The sequence below is a fragment of the Ostrinia nubilalis genome, chromosome Z, assembly GCF_963855985.1.
Source record: "Ostrinia nubilalis chromosome Z, ilOstNubi1.1, whole genome shotgun sequence".
Taxonomy (NCBI): Eukaryota; Metazoa; Arthropoda; class Insecta; order Lepidoptera; family Crambidae; genus Ostrinia; species Ostrinia nubilalis.
In genome coordinates this window covers 13,625,690-13,644,164 of record NC_087119.1, presented here as the reverse complement: position 1 = coordinate 13,644,164, position 18,475 = coordinate 13,625,690, and the positions used below count along the sequence as shown (strand labels likewise).

Genomic DNA, 18,475 nt, shown 5'->3' with positions numbered 1-18,475 from the left:
CTGCGGCGCAGGCTTATCGTTGAATTTTGGGACATGTATATTAATTCGTCATAATAAATAAGTACTTAATTATTTTTCTACATTTTAGTGCATTTTTTTGGAGTCGGTTTAATTTTTTTTATTATTAATATGGGCTATTGTAATACAAAAATGTATAACTTATATTTTTTTTTGCAACTGGCAACCCTACCATCAGCTCCGCCGCGCCAGCCGGGGGCTATCTCGCCACGCATATTACTCTCATGTCTCTATAGAACTAGGTAGTAGGAAGCCTTAAACATTAATGGACTCAGAGATCCCGGCTTAGGCTTTAAGACTCCCCGCAGACCACAGACTTTTAGTCGGCCGAGGCCAAAAACACTAGTGTTTTAATCACTAAACTACTTACTTAATCGATTTTAACAAAATGCAAAGTGAAGTGATAAAATTTAAAATGGAAGTGTATAATTTTTTTCAATTACATAATTAAGTTCTGATATTGTTCCTGTATGTATGACGATTGCTTAGCATAATTACATTTTTATTATTTTCTACAATTGTTTTAATTTGAAAGTTAATTATACATGTTAAAAATCAATTAACTTAATTACTAATCATAGTACTTAACGTACTTGCTTGTTTCTTGTTCATTTTTTAATTCACCAAAATGTCTGACTAGGAATCACGCTGCACTCAGATCATAGAAAGAGAACGCTGCAATAAATTCTATTGCATAATTTTGCGCTCCGTCTGTACACCGAACCTGCGACATCTAAGTCAATCGTTTCTACAAAAAACATATTGGATCCACTAGCTCCTAGAAGTACCTATATTATCGTAGAAAGCAGTCATATTGACGGTGAATATTTTTTTAAAGTAAGTAGGTATTGCACTTTGCAATTGACAGGGAGTGCGTTATTCGTACCTACACTTCTGTTGGAAAATGCGTCGTATACGCACACACACACTCATACAGCCACAATCCACATGCACGCCCCGATTATGTTTTTTAACCATTCGCTTCTCACTCTGACTGTGAATACTAGTGATTACGCTTCTGTACAATCAATACCAGCTGTGTTTGGTGTTTTAAACACTTACTTCGATAAAACCATGCCGTTTCGAATTTTAACGTCATTTACGACCGCAGCCAATTATATTTACACTTTAAATATGTAATTGCCTTGCCACTTGCAACTTACAGTTTTTTTTTTTCATAAACACCAGCCAAAACCACAAAGAACGCGCTGTAATTTGTGTGTAAATTATGTGATGTCACTCAGCATTTGCAGAAGTTTATTGGATTCAGCTCTTGAAATCAAATATTACAAATAAAAATTACCTCTTTTACCTATAATACATAGGTATATTATGTTTTTCAATCCTCTTCTCATCACTACCGTTTGTCATATATTATAGTTTTCATTAAATCATAACATTCTCAAATCAAGACACATCAGTCAGTGCCAGTACAGATGTATAAATATAATCTATAGACGTCTGTATATCCTTCCTTCCGTTCGATGAGCACCAATTATTACTAACAGTAAAAAACCCTTTGCTTGCGTAAACAAGACTAAGTGTGAGAAATCGAAAGATTACCATTGTTTTAATGCCAACATAAGTCTAGTTAAGGAAAATTCCTGTTCATGGTTGAATGTCGGTCAGTAATGTTGGGATCATGGTAAAGATGTAGTAAATCAAGCACCTAATTACAGAAACAATATTGGTGTAACAAAATACAGATACTTCCTGGATTATTATGCAAGGTACACGTATTAAAACCTTGAACCTAACGGTAACCTGTTTAGGAGCTCCTTTATTTGGATTACTAATGTTTGGCCAAAAAACGTTTCCCAAATTATCACATCGCAAACAACGCTTCGCAAATTTTCATTTGGCAAAACAACTTATTGCAAACTTTTAATTCGCAAATGTCGTTTTTGGCATATTATTGTTTAGCAAATTATTGTTTGGCAAAGTATGTTTTGCCAAATGTTTCATTTGGCAAAAATATTTCACGATGAACTATTTACAAAATAATTTGATTGTCGCATAGAATGGACTACAAATTAGCTTGTGGTTATTATTTTGTTTAGTGGGTAGATAATATAAAATTTGTTCTAAATTAATTTTCATATTTCATTCTTTTTATCGAAATTTCCAAATGATTCATTACACAATAGAGGTGATTCTAGCGCTCGGCGGCCGCTGCCGCGGCACGCTTCGCTCGCCTTCGCGCGTTAAGGGTCACTGTTCTAACCTAACCTAACCTACTATTTTCTGCGATACCTACTTTCTGCAACCATACTATTTTCTGCAATCTCTTTGTGTTACATAAAATTCTTGTGAAAACCATGATCATCTGCCTTATGCTTTGATTTGTGGGTAACGGTGGGTAAGTATGTGAAGTGTCAATTTGACCAAACAAATTATTTGGGATATAATATTTGGCAAAATAAAACATTTGCCATATAAACATTTGCCAAGTAAAATTTTGCCAAATGATAATTTGACCAAATGAATTAGTTGCGAAAAGTACAGTTGCTATAAGTTCATTTGGGAAATGAAACTTTGGCGATAAGTTGTTTGCGAAGTGAAATTTGGCGAAAAGTAATTTGGCCAAACGGAAGGATACCCCTTTATTTATTTTAATGAATTCAAAATTTCGAGTAAATTGCTTCAATAAAGTAATAAATATAAATTCTATTAAAACGTTTGAAAGTAATTCAGAAACGGAATGTTCTTTGTATGCGAAGGTCACGTTATAATACAGTTACGAAAAAAGTTAGAAAAGTGAGCTTACTTTAACCAACCAGGCTATAGGTTAATCTAATCGGTACGGTCTGGACTACGCTCTATCACCTTTGCAGGTGTCGATAAGGGGTACATGAGAGGAGCTGATATTGTCATGTTTTACCGCGGCAATAGTGCTACGCATCTTCTGCCGTGGGGATGCCAGTAGGTTACGTATTACGTGGGACTCGAGTGACTTCGACTGCTCCCTGCCTTTCCTCTATCCGCTAATAACGGAATGACATACAGCTCTGTTATCGTACGCTCCGCGCGAGCGTTCTTAAATCAAGCATTTGTTACACCTTCATTACAAAACCTATTAGTTATATCCTAGTTAAATTAATTCACTACATAAAGTCACAAGCATAGTTTTTGTTGTTGCTTACTTATTTTCTTTCTTTATTCTCCCAATACTAGTTGCTTAAATAGAATTTGTGTTGATTGTAACTGTACATGCATGCGAACGTCCTAGAAATGCATTTAAGCGAAGGATTCTTTGCGTTTGGTCCAAGCGAACGAAATGACCGAAGGCTAAGCGCGTTAAAAAAGATTCATTTTTATTATGCAACAACGTGCCGCGATGCCGTTCGCTTGGACGTTTTGTTATGTACACAGCTACCAGCGATTATTTTAATCCATTTTTCTTCTATTTCTGCCGAGAACTTCATAAACATTAAATGTGTGTAATATTTCTAATGCATCAAATAAAATTAATAAAATGCAATTAACGAGATTTATGTCTTTTATAATGTAATGGAATTGATAAATCCGAAGAAAATGCTAATCACTTGGAGCAACTAGACCAATCCAAACCAATCAGTGTGTATTTATTTACTCTTATTGTATTTATGAGTCACGGCGATATAAATGTTACAACAAGTCGAAACGTTGCAGTCATTACCGCATCGTCGGCATGGCAGGTTGAATTAGAGAATTGCCGTACGTGTCAAACCGGACCGTGAGTCACGGTTGCCTACCCACGTGGTGCGGCCGTCCTCGTCTTATGCGTTTTTTGTTCAAAAACAAATAGGTGTGGTTTGGTTATACGTACGCAATCGTTAGCATCGACACCGTAGATGCGTTATTGTTTTACTATTAGGGAGCATTCAAGTATTACGTAACGCAATTTTTGAAGATTTTAGACTCCCCCTCCCCCCCTTGTAACGCACCGTAACGTTTTTCTATACCCCCCCTCCCCCTCTCTAAACGTTACGTAACACAAGTGACCATTTAACAGATGGATAGCGATTAATCCCAACTTAACAGTTTTATAGCCGTAAAAGTTGGCTCAAGCGTAACTAGGTACCTATTTTTTGATGAAGTGACTCTGGATCCTTCTAAAGACACATTTTTTGGGGAAAAATCTTTCTTTTAATGAAATTAAGTTTAGAACTAGGCTTTTAAATAAATGGTGCCAATATTGGTGGGAAGTGGGGATGCATACATTTGAAAGTGCTTGTCGCGGGAGGTGCGATTTATTTGATGTCGAGTGTATAAACGAAAAGGTTTGCCAACTTGCGAGAACAAATAATGAAAAATGACGACCAGACTATAAAATACCATCGAAGGATTCCCCGTGAAACGTAAACGAAAAGGGTTGCCAATTTGGGAGTTTTAATTCCCTAAATTTTTATTAAAAAAAAGAAACAATGTTACGTAACGTCTTGTAAGAAAGACCCCCTCCCGCCCCTGTAACGCATCGTAACGTTTTACGAGACCCCCCTCCCCTCCAAATTGCGTTACGTAATACTTGAATGCTCCCTTAAAAAAACAATCATTTCAGTTAAGTTATTGAAACCACTAAAAAATCAGAGTATGAACAATTGTTTGAATTTCCAACAGCTACATTAACAAGTTCAATTTAAATTATGATAAATAAAAGAGCCCCAATTAGAAGTGCATCATTACGTTTTTATGCAAAGATATTTTAATGTTATGATAGAGCATCCATTTCATATTCGAGTGCTGCACTTCAGACAGCCTCAACGAGGAGCACGAAGTTGCTGAACCGCGAATAAAGTTGGAGCTCTGACGTCAAAGGAAAATAAATAACAAAAGCATCCCCCAACCGTGCCTATTTATTTAGTTAGGAACACGTGAACTTATATCTCGGTTTGTTTTGGTGTATTCTGATGAATTAAAAATACATTTAAATAATTATTCCAAGAAAAATCCTGCAACTAAAATCCTCACCCTCAATATATTTTTGCAAATAACGATTAATTGATAGCAACTTCTTTTCTTTTGCAGTGCAGTGTATCCAGTGTTCCAGTGCAGTATCCCAGTCGCCACACTTGTTTCGTCAACCCCCGTTTCGTCTTCACCATTCCTTGAAGGTAAATTTCTTTATTATGTAATGTTTGTTACTATTGTTATCTGTTGTATTACCGTTATACACCCTATGATTATTTCAAATCCTAATTTCTTTGTTGTTCCTATTGTATTTAAACCTTCTATAAAACAGTTATTTTAGAAATAGTCTCTGCGTAGTTTTGCTATTATCATTTAGAGACTCCTCATTACGTAATTGCCGTATGAGTAATCTTCCATTTCCTATTATTTAGACTCATGTTATTATTTATGGAATGTTTTAGACTATACCTAGTACTATCTAAAATGTGCTGGATATGATAACAGAACAATGCACTGAAACTCGTATTTGATCAGTTAACTTATTGATTAATTTGCTCGTTAAAAATTTAACGATTTCCTAGTTATCAAACTTGAAGACTAAAACACGATTTTTGTAGCACAATATCCGAGCTATCGACTGTTTATACTTAGACTGAGCGTTGGTGACGCATACCCTATTAAAGTGTAACCTGATTTGCTTGTCTGCCGGAGTCAACACTAGAGCCTTAGGCGCTCCCCTTTCTTGAGAGCCTTTTGTTGATATCTACAAACAAATTTAGGATGCATATCAAGTTTACGTCTACCCAAGTGATGCTTTCGAAACTGTCAAGACAAAAATAATAGGCAAGTCCCTTAAATGTCTCCGGTTACCAACCAACCTTCCGTCAAGTACATTATCCCCGGGGAAGAATACGTGCTTATGAATATTTTACGCTCGGTTTGGCTGCAGCTAGGATGCAAACTCGACGTGTTTATTTAGAGCGAAATGCATAGTATGGAAACAAAGCGTAATTTTCAGGTCATGTTGTTTGAAAGGTTGTCGATAACTAATAATAAAATTGTACCAAATGATTGGCAGCAGTTGTGGTTAGAACAAAGTATGTAGTTTTAGAGGAATATGCGTATTTACAAAATCTCCTGAAACTTTGTCTCTGATAAGTCAGTCCGACACGCATAGCGGTTACGCCCTGTCTGTCACACCCTCTGGGGTATTGACCTAATACCTACCTCATCGAATTAGATAGCCAATTTGATGTCCTACATCTAACGTTACTGAACCAACTAATATCGTTTGGTTAAATAGGCAACAGTTAGGTAATGCAAACTTTAACATTGTCTGTATTTGTTCGTGGAAGGAGGTCACAGAAAAACGTATTCAACAAATGAAACTGAAACATTTTTCATTACGTTCATTCATTCAAACACATGGTATTTGTATTGTTATGAGAATTTAGGTGTGTCTGATTTTTTCATATTTTGTGTACCGCATCGTTTTTAAGTTGCTAGTAGTTTCAGTTTTGAGGCATGTGCTTTAGTTAGGGCTGTCAACTTACCTAGTTTTGCTTAACGTGTGAAGCTTTTTGATAGCGAGTAATTCAGGCCATTGCCGCTTCTGTGTAGTTTTTTAGCACATAGCAGGACATTGTTCGTTTGGAAACATAGGTGCTTGATCCGGCGTGAGTGAGGTTTGATATCCCATAACCCAAAGAAATGCGACATCTGTATATTCGAGTCCAGGGCCATAGCTCTCTGGCTGTATGTGCCAACTAGTGTCGGCGGTAGATGGATAAAATGTTATCAAAGAACATGATATTGTCAGCATTAATCCATTTATTATGACAATTTATTTTCTATCTTCGGCTGATGTTATGTATTATTTTTCACCTCGTTCATGTTCAATGTTCATGCTGTATTCAATTATCAACTTGTATGACAAATTGATAGTATTAGTTCCTGATTGTTATTATAACCCATCTGTCAAAATTTCACAGAGAAATGATTCCGTTTGAGATTTCAAAGTAATGTAATCATATAGGTACTTAGTTTCCGTCCGTAGGCTTAACCCTTAAGTAACACCGTGGGGTAATTTTTTACCCCAGGCGCATAAAAATTGACATATCTTTTTTTCAAGCGAAGCAAGTGCATTGCTGTTTTGTGTATTCTCAATGCAGAGCGTGTGCTTTAAGTTCGTAGACGCGGGATACGAAAAAAATCATCCGTCTGGCTTTTACAGGTAGGTGGGGTAGAAATTTACCCCAGGGTGTTAGTTACGCATGCTTTAATTTATCATCACCTGACATGTTATCATCAGGTTTTTATAATATTTAAACAAAATTAATAAATATTTATATGACGATCAAGTAGCACGTTGTCTCGAGAATGCAGAAAGATAAATAGAGCTTGATTCACATGATACTTTTCGAACTTTGAAGACATCCCCTCAGAACAGAGCATTCATAAATTTGCCATAGAAATAGAACTCGAAAGTGATAATTATGTAATATTTCAGTGTGTTTCATGTGTTTTGAAAATAATTATTAGGAATAAAATTAAAAAAAAAAATATTTTTTTCATAATTTTATAAAAAACTTTTATTTTTATTTTGCTTTGTTATAAATCCAGAAATTTTCGTTTATTTAACTTTGAGTTTAAAATGTGTACAAAGCATGTATTCGATATCCGATTAGTGTAAGTTTTTGGTTGCCACAATAACTTTCCAAGATTTTTCTAAAAGACAATTTTGGAGACTATTAGTTGCAAATGAAAAATTCTTTGTTTTTTGTTATGATTTATTTAAAATGTTTTTTACGCTAGATAGACGTTTTCTTGAAAGAAATTGTATAATATAGTGAGCCCGCTAATACAATTAAATCAGAAATTGAATTGATTTTAAATATTTACATAAAACTTTCCAATTTCCGTTTGGGGTATTTTTTTACCCCAAGGTGTTCAATGTGTAACCAAAAATAAGGATGTTACTTAAGGGTTAAGCAGCCGCGTCATTGAACCAAGTGATTACAGTGAACGTCAGTGTTGCAGTAATTGAGTATTATACTGATTACCTTTGCCGGAATGCGGCCTTTTAGTACTTCACTTGAAAATCATCTGCTCATGCAATGTCTGTTTATATTATTTTTATTATTCGGTCTTGTGCAATCGTTAGATTAAATTCATTTATAAATTATTAATTGGATTCATAGTTAATTGTGATGGTACCTATTTATTCAATTATTGTGTCAATTATTCATGATTTACAGAACATTATTGCCGGTAGTTTTTTGTTTGTAGTCATTGATAGAAACACTATTTTTGTATTTCAATAAGTATATTTAGTAGTGTTCAAAAACCGTCAGCAAGTAGCCTCAGTCAGCCCTAGATGTGTCGTGCGGCGTGCGCACACCGCACACGAGCGCGCCACGTACGGCGGCCTTCATGCTTAGTGGGCGGATGACCGCTCCGCGCGGATCACTCGACTTTCACCCACGATTGCGATTTCATCAAAACAAAACATTTCTACACCGTCACTCGCTCACACCGCCCTACGTTTAAATTCTTTATAATTCCCCACGTGTACTGTGCAGTGTATTGTGTACGCAAAATCATTTCCCCCGACATCGCATTGTATGTGCATGAAGTTCAGTGATGCTTTGTTCATGTGGTTAATTGTATCAGTCACAGCTCAATTTTATTTAATGAGCCAACGAAGAATCCGGCTAGGGTGAAGTTTATCAACATTACTAATTAAAATTTCAAGCGACGAATTAATCCACATAATTTTGAACCCGAAACTAGTTTGACCTTAATCAGAAACTCTTATTAACTGGTATTCAGTCTTTCTGAACCGCTTGAAAGTTTTCAGTAATTGCATGTGTCCCTAGTAAGTTTCCCAATGAAGTTTGAGCCGGTTAGATTGTGAATCGGGTGATGTAACCGCGAGGTAGTCGTTCGCATTGATGAATGGTGAGCTGATGGCGTGACGCGCGTGTTGGTGCAGAGAGGCGAGGAGCAGGCGCGGGCGCGAGAGTGCCCTATGTGGCTGACCCCGTGCCCACGACCATGAAAGTGGACGCCGACGCCCGAGAGCCCGCCGCGCCGCTGGCGGCGCCGGGGACGCCGACCGCTAGTAATACTGAATCGCCTGTGTCATCCCTGGACGGTTTGTTGGTTTAACTAACACACTAACGCACCTCACACCCCTGCATCCTAACGGTTGTGGAACTCACCAACATTAACCCCGCTGTCGCTGCTTGTGGAATGGTAATATTCACTAATAACAGCTTTTTATCACTTTTTTAGTTATCACGTTAAAATTGCGTTCGCGTTTCGTATACATTAATTACCCTGAGCCCGTAATTACCCAGATTCGAACATTACTTTCTAGAAACCTGTAGAATATGATTTGTTCATTGGTCTGTCATCATTGATTAGTGAATCATCATCAATCAGTATTGAATTATAGATTTTTGGATTTACCATTACTTAAATAAATAACGTAGTTGACATTATTTAAGAAAGTAGTAAAATTAAACCGTCGTTCCTAACCTTTGCGATGGTTCTTGTGATCAAATGAATATAAAATATGTACCCGAAGGTACTTTTTAGAATTTGTAAATCACAAAATATTTTGAAAGATACATAGATCGAATATTTAAAGAATATTATTTATTACGTACAAGTTAGTAGTTATAAATATAATAAAAAAATATTCTTCAGCAACTGAAACATTATATAATTTAATATACTAAATGTATACAGGTGCAGCATTACTCTTGCGTGCGAATGAACAATTTACGACAGATGCTATTAGTTGATGTCCATTGGATAACAAAGTTACAATGTAATGACAACAGAGACTTTGTAGGTAAAACAAAAATAAATAAATAAAAATCGAAACCATGAAACAGTCTGTAAATAAATTATCTATTTTAACAACAAACCAGATTTGGCGTTATCTTTTAACGTGCACGCGTACCTAATCCATATCTAAAAATAATCATAATCTAAGTTTATTATGCACTCTGACGAGGTTAACTAATTTAGTTTTCTCCATAACTTTTCCTTGCATAATGAGAGAAAACTGGGCAAAATGATGTTATTTTAACATTAATTCACCGCTTTACATTCATTCAGTAGATTGCACATAACATAGCTGTATAGGCAGGCTCATATCTAAACCATAAAACTGTTATAGTTATCAGTAGCCAAGCCATGAATCATGGAAGTACTTAGTGCGGCGTACAGTTCCAACAGCAGACTGAACTCGGATGTAATTGGAAGACGGGAAAGCACTTAAGTTGATTAACAAAACATTTAAAGAGATAATAGGTATATTTAAAAATGTATTAGCATTTGAATGTGTTTGTGTCGTTCACTTTTTAGAAATGGTGAATGGTGATAGATCGGAGTAATGGCATTGTTCAATTCCAGTAAATTAATACATTCACACTCACCCTGGAATTCAAATGTTAGGTTTAGACGGTGTGTACTGTAGTTGTGGTCAAGTCATTTCATGTTGTTATCATAAACGTTATATTACAAAGCTTTGTAATACACGCATAAATAATTGATCTGTAAGTATGAGGTAAACGTAGAATGTCATAACATGTCCCAACTCGGACACTGGCTCCCTTACTATAAAAATAACATGTGCTTTGAACGGTTTTAAAATGGTATACCCATACACTTTAAACCAGCGCTTTCAAGGTGCGTGTGTCTTTTATTAGTAAGGGGGTTAGCCTATAAATATGTTCCCTAACTGGGATTGAAATAGAAGTTCAGTCTTGTAAGACATTTCTTTTGACATTCTGCGTAAGAGTCAAATTCATGTTTTAATATCCGCATTTATCTAATAGTAAAATTTTGTTACTAAAGGTTAAATAAATATCCGCACATGCATTAAAGCTTATCTTTTGCTCAAAGTGACGCAAAAGATTAAGTGACGAAATTTTGCTATTAGAAGTAAAAAAGTGCAGATAAAAAAACTGGCCGTCGTTTGCGTTACACCTGCATGTTGTTAATTTGGCTGTGTCCTGTCCGTAGACTGCCGGTCGGTGCAGGAACCTGAGACGATCCCGACGCCCGCCCGGGCGCTACTAGCCAAGCTGGAGGAGGAAAACCGGCGCATTGAGGCAGACGCGAAGAGCGCCTCCCTCCCCACGGTCCATAGTCGGAAAAGTTCCGACACTTCACAGATATCGCTGTTATCGGGTAAGTCATAAGCGTATAGAGGCCTAGACGTGAAGTTCTGACATTTCACAAATATGGCATGTCATAGGCACATTAACTCAGACGCGAAGAGCGCCCCCCTTCCCACGGTCCATAGTCGGAAAAGTTCCGACACATCACAGTTATTGCTGTTATCGGGTAAGTCACGGGCGCATAGAGGCAGACGTGAAGTTCTTCTGACACTTCACAAATATGACATTGTCATAGGCGCATTGAGGCAGACGCGAAGCCTTCCCAACGTACAGCGGAAGAGTTCTCACACTTCACAAATATCGCTATTATCGGGTAAGTCATTGGGCATTTGCAGTGTATAAAGGGCCTCATTATTGTATTTTAGCGACATATTATCTTCTCGCATTCAAATAAACTATTGTCTACTACTAAGCACTACAGATACGCTGGGGCAGGAAAGTTCTTGAGTGGCGACCACGAGCCGGAAGACGTAGCGTGGACAGGCCACCCACTAGGTGGACCGACGATCTGGTGAAGGTTGCGGGAGATGCCTGGATGCGAGCGGCGCAGAACTGGTCGTTGTGGAAATCCTTGGGGGAGGCCTTTGTCCAGCCGTGGACGTCTTTCGGCTGAAACGAACGAACAGATACATCTATTTCTAATAAAGGGTGGAAGACTTTTTTGAAACTGGCCCTTAGTTCCAAAATCGTAAGATTTCCATAAATCTGAATCCCAATAGAAATCCGCCACGCAATGTGGTTTTTAAATAATATTCAGCACCGCAGCTATTACACTGACCGTCAACTCATTAGTCGCGTTGTATTCACTTCGTATTCTCTGAAATTTTATTGTAATCTGTTACCCAATGCTTCGTTACAACACTTATTTCAGACTTACTTTCGAAAAACTGTTGGTAGCACGAACTTCATTGTAAACATCACTGATTAGTATAGACTAGTGAACTTGTGCAGGTATTTTATCTTATGTTATCAATGGCAGCGATAAGGAGATCTTACACTCGTGCGCATGTGATTAAGATGTTTTTATATTTTGCAACATGAACCAAAACGAAGATCAGTATACGAAAAACGTTTTTGAGTTCTACCTGTCGCTTATTAAGGATAACATTTTATTGTGTTTGTATAACAGTGTTTATGTAACTTTATTAGAGTTTAAGGTTTTATTGAATGAGGGTTTTCGCGTTTGAAAAATCCGCCAGATGGCAATACGTAGACTGAGGTCCAAATGCTGCATGATTGGTGGATTTTGACATATCTGTCAATGTCATGTCATAAATAACCAATCATGCAGCATTTGGACCTCGCGTCTACGTATTGCCATCTGGCGGATTTTTCAATCGCGAAAACCCTCATTGAAAAAGTGTTTTTATTTGTAGCGACGAGTTCAAGTCATGAGGTGGAGCCGAGGGCAAGCTGCAGTAGCAGCAGCAGCAGCAACGGGACCGGCGAGGAGGACCTCTGGGGTCTGTGGGGCCGTATCGTCAGTAATTGGGAGACCGAGTGGAAGCGGCGCAACCAGTTCGTCCGGGACCTGGTTCGCCAGGGGGTGCCACACCACTTCCGCGGCATCGTGTGGCAACTCCTGGCCGGTGTCGACTCGTCTCCGGAGAAAAAGCTTTACGCGACGTATATTAAAGTTAGTAACGTTAATCACACTAATATTATAAAGGCGAAAGTTTGTGAGTGTGTATGTTTGTTACTTCTTCACGTCTAAACGGCTGGAGCGATTTCAATAAAATTTGGTATGGAGTTAGCTGATACCCTGGATTAACATATAGACTTCATTTTACCACGAGTAACACCGCGATGCACAGCTCTAATATTGCTCGTGGTAAGTCCCAACGAAAATTAATTAAAAGAAAAATTATCCTGATGTATTGAAATCAACATAAATAAAGGCTGGCTACTACGAAAACTTCATCGTTGACTTTCAATCTGCCTTGTAAAACGTATTTTTATTTTTTTCGTATCATATTTTCAGGCCAAGTCTGCTTGTGAGAAGGTGATACGTCGCGATATCGCCCGTACATACCCCGAGCATGATTTCTTCAAAGAAAAAGACGGACTGGGCCAGGAGTCTTTGTTTAACGTCATGAAAGCGTACTCGCTCCACGACCGGGAGGTCGGATATTGCCAAGGGTCCGGATTTATTGTCGGGCTTCTCCTTATGCAAGTAAGTCGAACCTTGTTTAACCTTAAAACATCATATCTTGTCCTATAACAGTGACAGGAAGCCGTTAGATGCAGGCCGTTTCCATTCTCTGAATTTGTTATGTTAATAACAAAAAAACTAATTGCCCTTCATGTGTTGAAGTAATAAATAAAGCTCGTGTTATTTAGCTATTTGAATATTATGCATAATACTCGCCGGAAATCGTTTGAAGGTTAATATTATAGCCCAAAATATTTTTTCTGCGTTCGGTTTGACCGGACTGAATAACCTTCGTTATATCCTTCAGTTTGTGGATGGAAAATAAATGCCGCTGGAGCTTACTCGTTTTTAATTAAGAAATATTGTTGATGCCAAAAGACGATCATCATCTTCATGTTCTGTTTCAACAGCACTGTATTGATCCCAAACAAAACTAAGTACCTCTCCCCGTAATCCTAGCTAGGCATAATGTGATTTCCAGTCTGTGAAGCTCCCTACAGGACGTTTCTCTGCCTCCATGTTGACACTGCAAAAGTCAATTACAGGCCTTTTTTGGTTGTCCGTGAACTAAAGGAAATGTTTTGGCAGTACATACAGAGTAAATACAAATGAATGAGTAGGTCATCTTCATAGAAACGCGCCCGTGCGTTCCTATGAAGATGACCTACTCATTTGTGTTTACTCTGGTACATACAACATTTACACTTTTCGATACATAGTTACGCATCTGCCGTATCAATATTAAAATCTCATTTGTAAAATTTCGTATGAATCATAACGTTAATCATTGTAAAGTTAAACAAATTAGCAAGTAGCGAGTCATTCTGTACACAAGAGTCCCTGATTGTACTGTCAAGTTGCGTTTATATTGTGACCAATTTCTTTTTTTCTTCGCTAAACACCGGCCATTGGTTGCAGATGCCCGAAGAAGAAGCGTTCGCTGTCTTAGTGAACATAATGCAACAGCATAGAATGCGCGATATGTTTAAACCCAGCATGGCTGAACTAGGCCTTTGCATGTTCCAGCTTGAGAAATTAGTTCAAGAGTTGCTTCCAGAGTTGAACGCACATTTTACGGCTCAGGTAATCTTCTAAATACACTATAACTCAAAGGTGACTGACTGTCTGACTGACTGACATAGTGATCTATCAACGCACAACCCAAAAATACGGATTTAGAACTGTTTTTCAATGGGACGACTTCTGAACGTCAGCGAGATCTTGACTGTCAAAATACGTGAATTAGGCCACTGGTCGAACGGTTCCGTGTTCATGTGAATACTGTAGTTTGCTATGCAGCCGCAGCTTGAAACTGTCAATACTAGCTGCTTCAGGCTGTCCGTGAATGGCGGCCCTTACTCTACTTGTGGATAAAATTTGATATGTTAATTGTAATTTATATTTTCTTTCAGAGCTTTACTACTTCAATATACGCAAGCAGCTGGTTCCTTACCTTATTTACTACAACATTGTCCTTACCACTGGCATGTAGGATCATGGATGTCTTCTTATCTGAGGGCATTGAGATAGTTTTTAAGGTCGCACTAGCTATGTTAACTCTTGGCGAATCACACATGTTGTCTTTGGACATGGAAAATATATTGAAGGTAAATTTATGTTATTTCCTGTTGTGAATGAAAAACCTATATCTTCGAATAAATAAATTGTTCAAGAAAATTATTGGAATCTCAAATATACTTATTATTTCAAAAATTTGGTCCTTTTACAGTTTATTCAAAAAGAGTTGCCCGCGAAAGCGGAAGCAGATCAAGACGCATTCATGGATCTGGCTTATTCAATCAAAGTTAACCAAAAGAAAATGAAAAAGTATGAAAAGGAGTATACGGTGATAAAGACGAAAGAACAGGGTGACATGGCAGTATTAAGAGTAAGTTGACAGATTACATAACTTTGCAAAGTTACAATGCATAATTTAAAAGCACCCGGATTCAAATACGAATTTGCGCTTATCGTACAGATTTTGTGCGACTCTTTCGTTTACAATCATTTAGATAGAATTCGAATACTGAATTGTCTCTGTATGGCATCAATTTTTATTTTTAACCCAATCTGGTGAAACTAAAACTTTCCTGGTGATGTAAAAAATATTATTATTTACTATTATTGTGCACGTTTAAAGACTTAGGGTGAGTTGCACCACCTAAATTTAACGGTAAGTATAACGATAATCGGTGCATTTTGTATGGAGTTTGACAGATTTTTGACGTTTGTCAAAGTTAAAGTAAGATGGTGCAACCCAGCCTTATTGATTGTATTTCTCGTTTAGAATCCCTACGAAAGTCCTAGTTAATTTATAAACTTAGGGATCTTGTTATTTTCTTGTTATATGAAATAAATACTACCAACACATACTTCAATTCACAGTGTCTCCGGCAAGAAAACAGGCTGTTGAAGCAGCGCGTTGAGTTGCTGGAGAAGGAAAGTTCATCTTTAGCGGAGCGGCTGGTCCGAGGACAAGTGGACCGCGCGGAGGGCGAGGAGGAGACGTTCGCGCTGTCCCGCGAGGTGCAGGCGCTCCGGCGGGCCAACGTCGACGCGCAGCACAGGCTCGCCGTCGCCCAGGACGAGATCCGCTCGCTGGAGATGACCATCGCCGAGGTGCGTGTACTGTACTGGGCCAGGGACTCCTCTCCGTAGCTTAGCGCCCGGTCCGAGGGCGAGCAGACACCGCGCTGTCCCGCGAGGTGCAGGCGCTCCGGCGGGCCAACGTCGACGCGCAGCACAGGCTCGCCGTCGCCCAGGACGAGATCCGCTCGCTGGAGATGACCATCGCCGAGGTGCGTGTACTGTACTGGGCCAGGGACTCCTCTCCGTAGCTTAGCGCCCGGTCCGAGGGCGAGCAGACACCGCGCTGTCCCGCGAGGTGCAGGCGCTCCGGCGGGCCAACGTCGACGCGCAGCACAGGCTCGCCGTCGCCCAGGACGAGATCCGCTCGCTGGAGATGACCATCGCCGAGGTGCGTGTACTGTACTGGGCCAGGGACTCCTCTCCGTAGCTTAGCGCCCGGTCCGAGGGCGAGCAGACACCGCGCTGTCCCGCGAGGTGCAGGCGCTCCGGCGGGCCAACGTCGACGCGCAGCACAGGCTCGCCGTCGCCCAGGACGAGATCCGCTCGCTGGAGATGACCATCGCCGAGGTGCGTGTACTGTACTGGGCCAGGGACTCCTCTCCGTAGCTTAGCGCCCGGTCCGAGGGCGAGCAGACACCGCGCTGTCCCGCGAGGTGCAGGCGCTCCGGCGGGCCAACGTCGACGCGCAGCACAGGCTCGCCGTCGCCCAGGACGAGATCCGCTCGCTGGAGATGACCATCGCCGAGGTGCGTGTACTGTACTGGGCCAGGGACTCCTCTCCGTAGCTTAGCGCCCGGTCCGAGGGCGAGCAGACACCGCGCTGTCCCGCGAGGTGCAGGCGCTCCGGCGGGCCAACGTCGACGCGCAGCACAGGCTCGCCGTCGCCCAGGACGAGATCCGCTCGCTGGAGATGACCATCGCCGAGGTGCGTGTACTGTACTGGGCCAGGGACTCCTCTCCGTAGCTTAGCGCCCGGTCCGAGGGCGAGCAGACACCGCGCTGTCCCGCGAGGTGCAGGCGCTCCGGCGGGCCAACGTCGACGCGCAGCACAGGCTCGCCGTCGCCCAGGACGAGATCCGCTCCCTGGAGATGACCATCGCCGAGGTGCGTGCACTGTACCGGGCCAGGGACTCCTCCCCGTAGCTTAGCGCCTAGTCCGAGGTCGAGCAGACATTCGCGCTGTCCCGCGAGGTGCAGGCGCTCCGGCGGGCCAACGTCGACGCACAGCACAGGCTCGCCGTCGCCCAGGACGAGATCCGCTCCCTGGAGATGACCATCGCCGAGGTGCGTGCACTGTACCGGGCCAGGGACTCCTCCCCGTAGCTTAGCGCCTAGTCCGAGGTCGAGCAGACATTCGCGCTGTCCCGCGAGGTGCAGGCGCTCCGGCGGGCCAACGTCGACGCACAGCACAGGCTCGCCGTCGCCCAGGACGAGATCCGCTCCCTGGAGATGACCATCGCCGAGGTGCGTGCCCTATACTGGGCCAGGGACTCCTCTCCGTAGCTTAGCGCCTAGTCCGAGGTCGAGCAGACACCGCGCTGTCCCGCGAGGTGCAGGCGCTCCGGCGGGCCAACGTCGACGCACAGCACAGGCTCGCCGTCGCCCAGGACGAGATCCGCTCCCTGGAGATGACCATCGCCGAGGTGCGTGTACTGTACTGGGCCAGGGACTCCTCTCCGTAGCTTAGCGCTTAGTCCGAGGGCGAGCAGACATCGCGCTGTCCCGCGAGGTGCAGGCGCTCCGGCGGGCCAACGTCGACGCGCAGCACAGGCTCGCCGTCGCCCAGGACGAGATCCGCTCCCTGGAGATGACCATCGCCGAGGTGCGTGCACTGTACCGGGCCAGGGACTCCTCTCCGTAGCTTAGCGCCTAGTCCGAGGTCGAGCAGACACCGCGCTGTCCCGCGAGGTGCAGGCGCTCCGGCGGGCCAACGTCGACGCGCAGCACAGGCTCGCCGTCGCCCAGGACGAGATCCGCTCCCTGGAGATGACCATCGCCGAGGTGCGTGCCCTGTACCGGGCCAGGGACTCCTCTCCGTAGCTTAGCACCTAGTCCGAGGGCGAGCAGACACCGCGCTGTCCCGCGAGGTGCAGGCGCTCCGGCGGGCCAACGTCGACGCGCAGCACAGGCTCGCCGTCGCCCAGGACGAGATCCGCTCCCTGGAGATGACCATCGCCGAGGTGCGTGCACTGTACTGGCCAGGGACTCCTCTCCGTAGCTTAGCGCCCGGTCCGAGGGCGAGCAGACACCGCGCTGTCCCGCGAGGTGCAGGCGCTCCGGCGGGCCAACGTCGACGCGCAGCACAGGCTCGCCGTCGCCCAGGACGAGATCCGCTCGCTGGAGATGACCATCGCCGAGGTGCGTGCACTGTACCGGGCCAGGGACTCCTCCCCGTAGCTTAGCGCCTAGTCCGAGGTCGAGCAGACATTCGCGCTGTCCCGCGAGGTGCAGGCGCTCCGGCGGGCCAACGTCGACGCGCAGCACAGGCTCGCCGTCGCCCAGGACGAGATCCGCTCGCTGGAGATGACCATCGCCGAGGTGCGTGTACTGTACCGGGCCAGGGACTCCTCTCCGTAGCTTAGCGCCTAGTCCGAGGGCGAGCAGACATTCGCGCTGTCCCGCGAGCCCA

The 18,475-nt window shown here is 42.2% G+C and overlaps 1 protein-coding gene across 1 annotated transcript in view; it reads left to right on the top strand.

Moving 5' to 3' along the window:
- Positions 1-18,475, top strand: part of LOC135087127 (ecotropic viral integration site 5 ortholog) — a 34,812-nt gene that overhangs the window by 3,877 nt on the left and 12,460 nt on the right. The window contains exons 2-10 of the mRNA XM_063981967.1: positions 5,026-5,111; positions 8,903-9,064; positions 10,948-11,115; positions 12,482-12,741; positions 13,087-13,278; positions 14,176-14,340; positions 14,670-14,864; positions 14,987-15,145; positions 15,643-15,882. Of these exons, the coding sequence (XP_063838037.1) occupies positions 5,026-5,111; positions 8,903-9,064; positions 10,948-11,115; positions 12,482-12,741; positions 13,087-13,278; positions 14,176-14,340; positions 14,670-14,864; positions 14,987-15,145; positions 15,643-15,882 (1,627 nt within the window). The remainder of the gene's footprint in view (positions 1-5,025; positions 5,112-8,902; positions 9,065-10,947; positions 11,116-12,481; positions 12,742-13,086; positions 13,279-14,175; positions 14,341-14,669; positions 14,865-14,986; positions 15,146-15,642; positions 15,883-18,475) is intronic.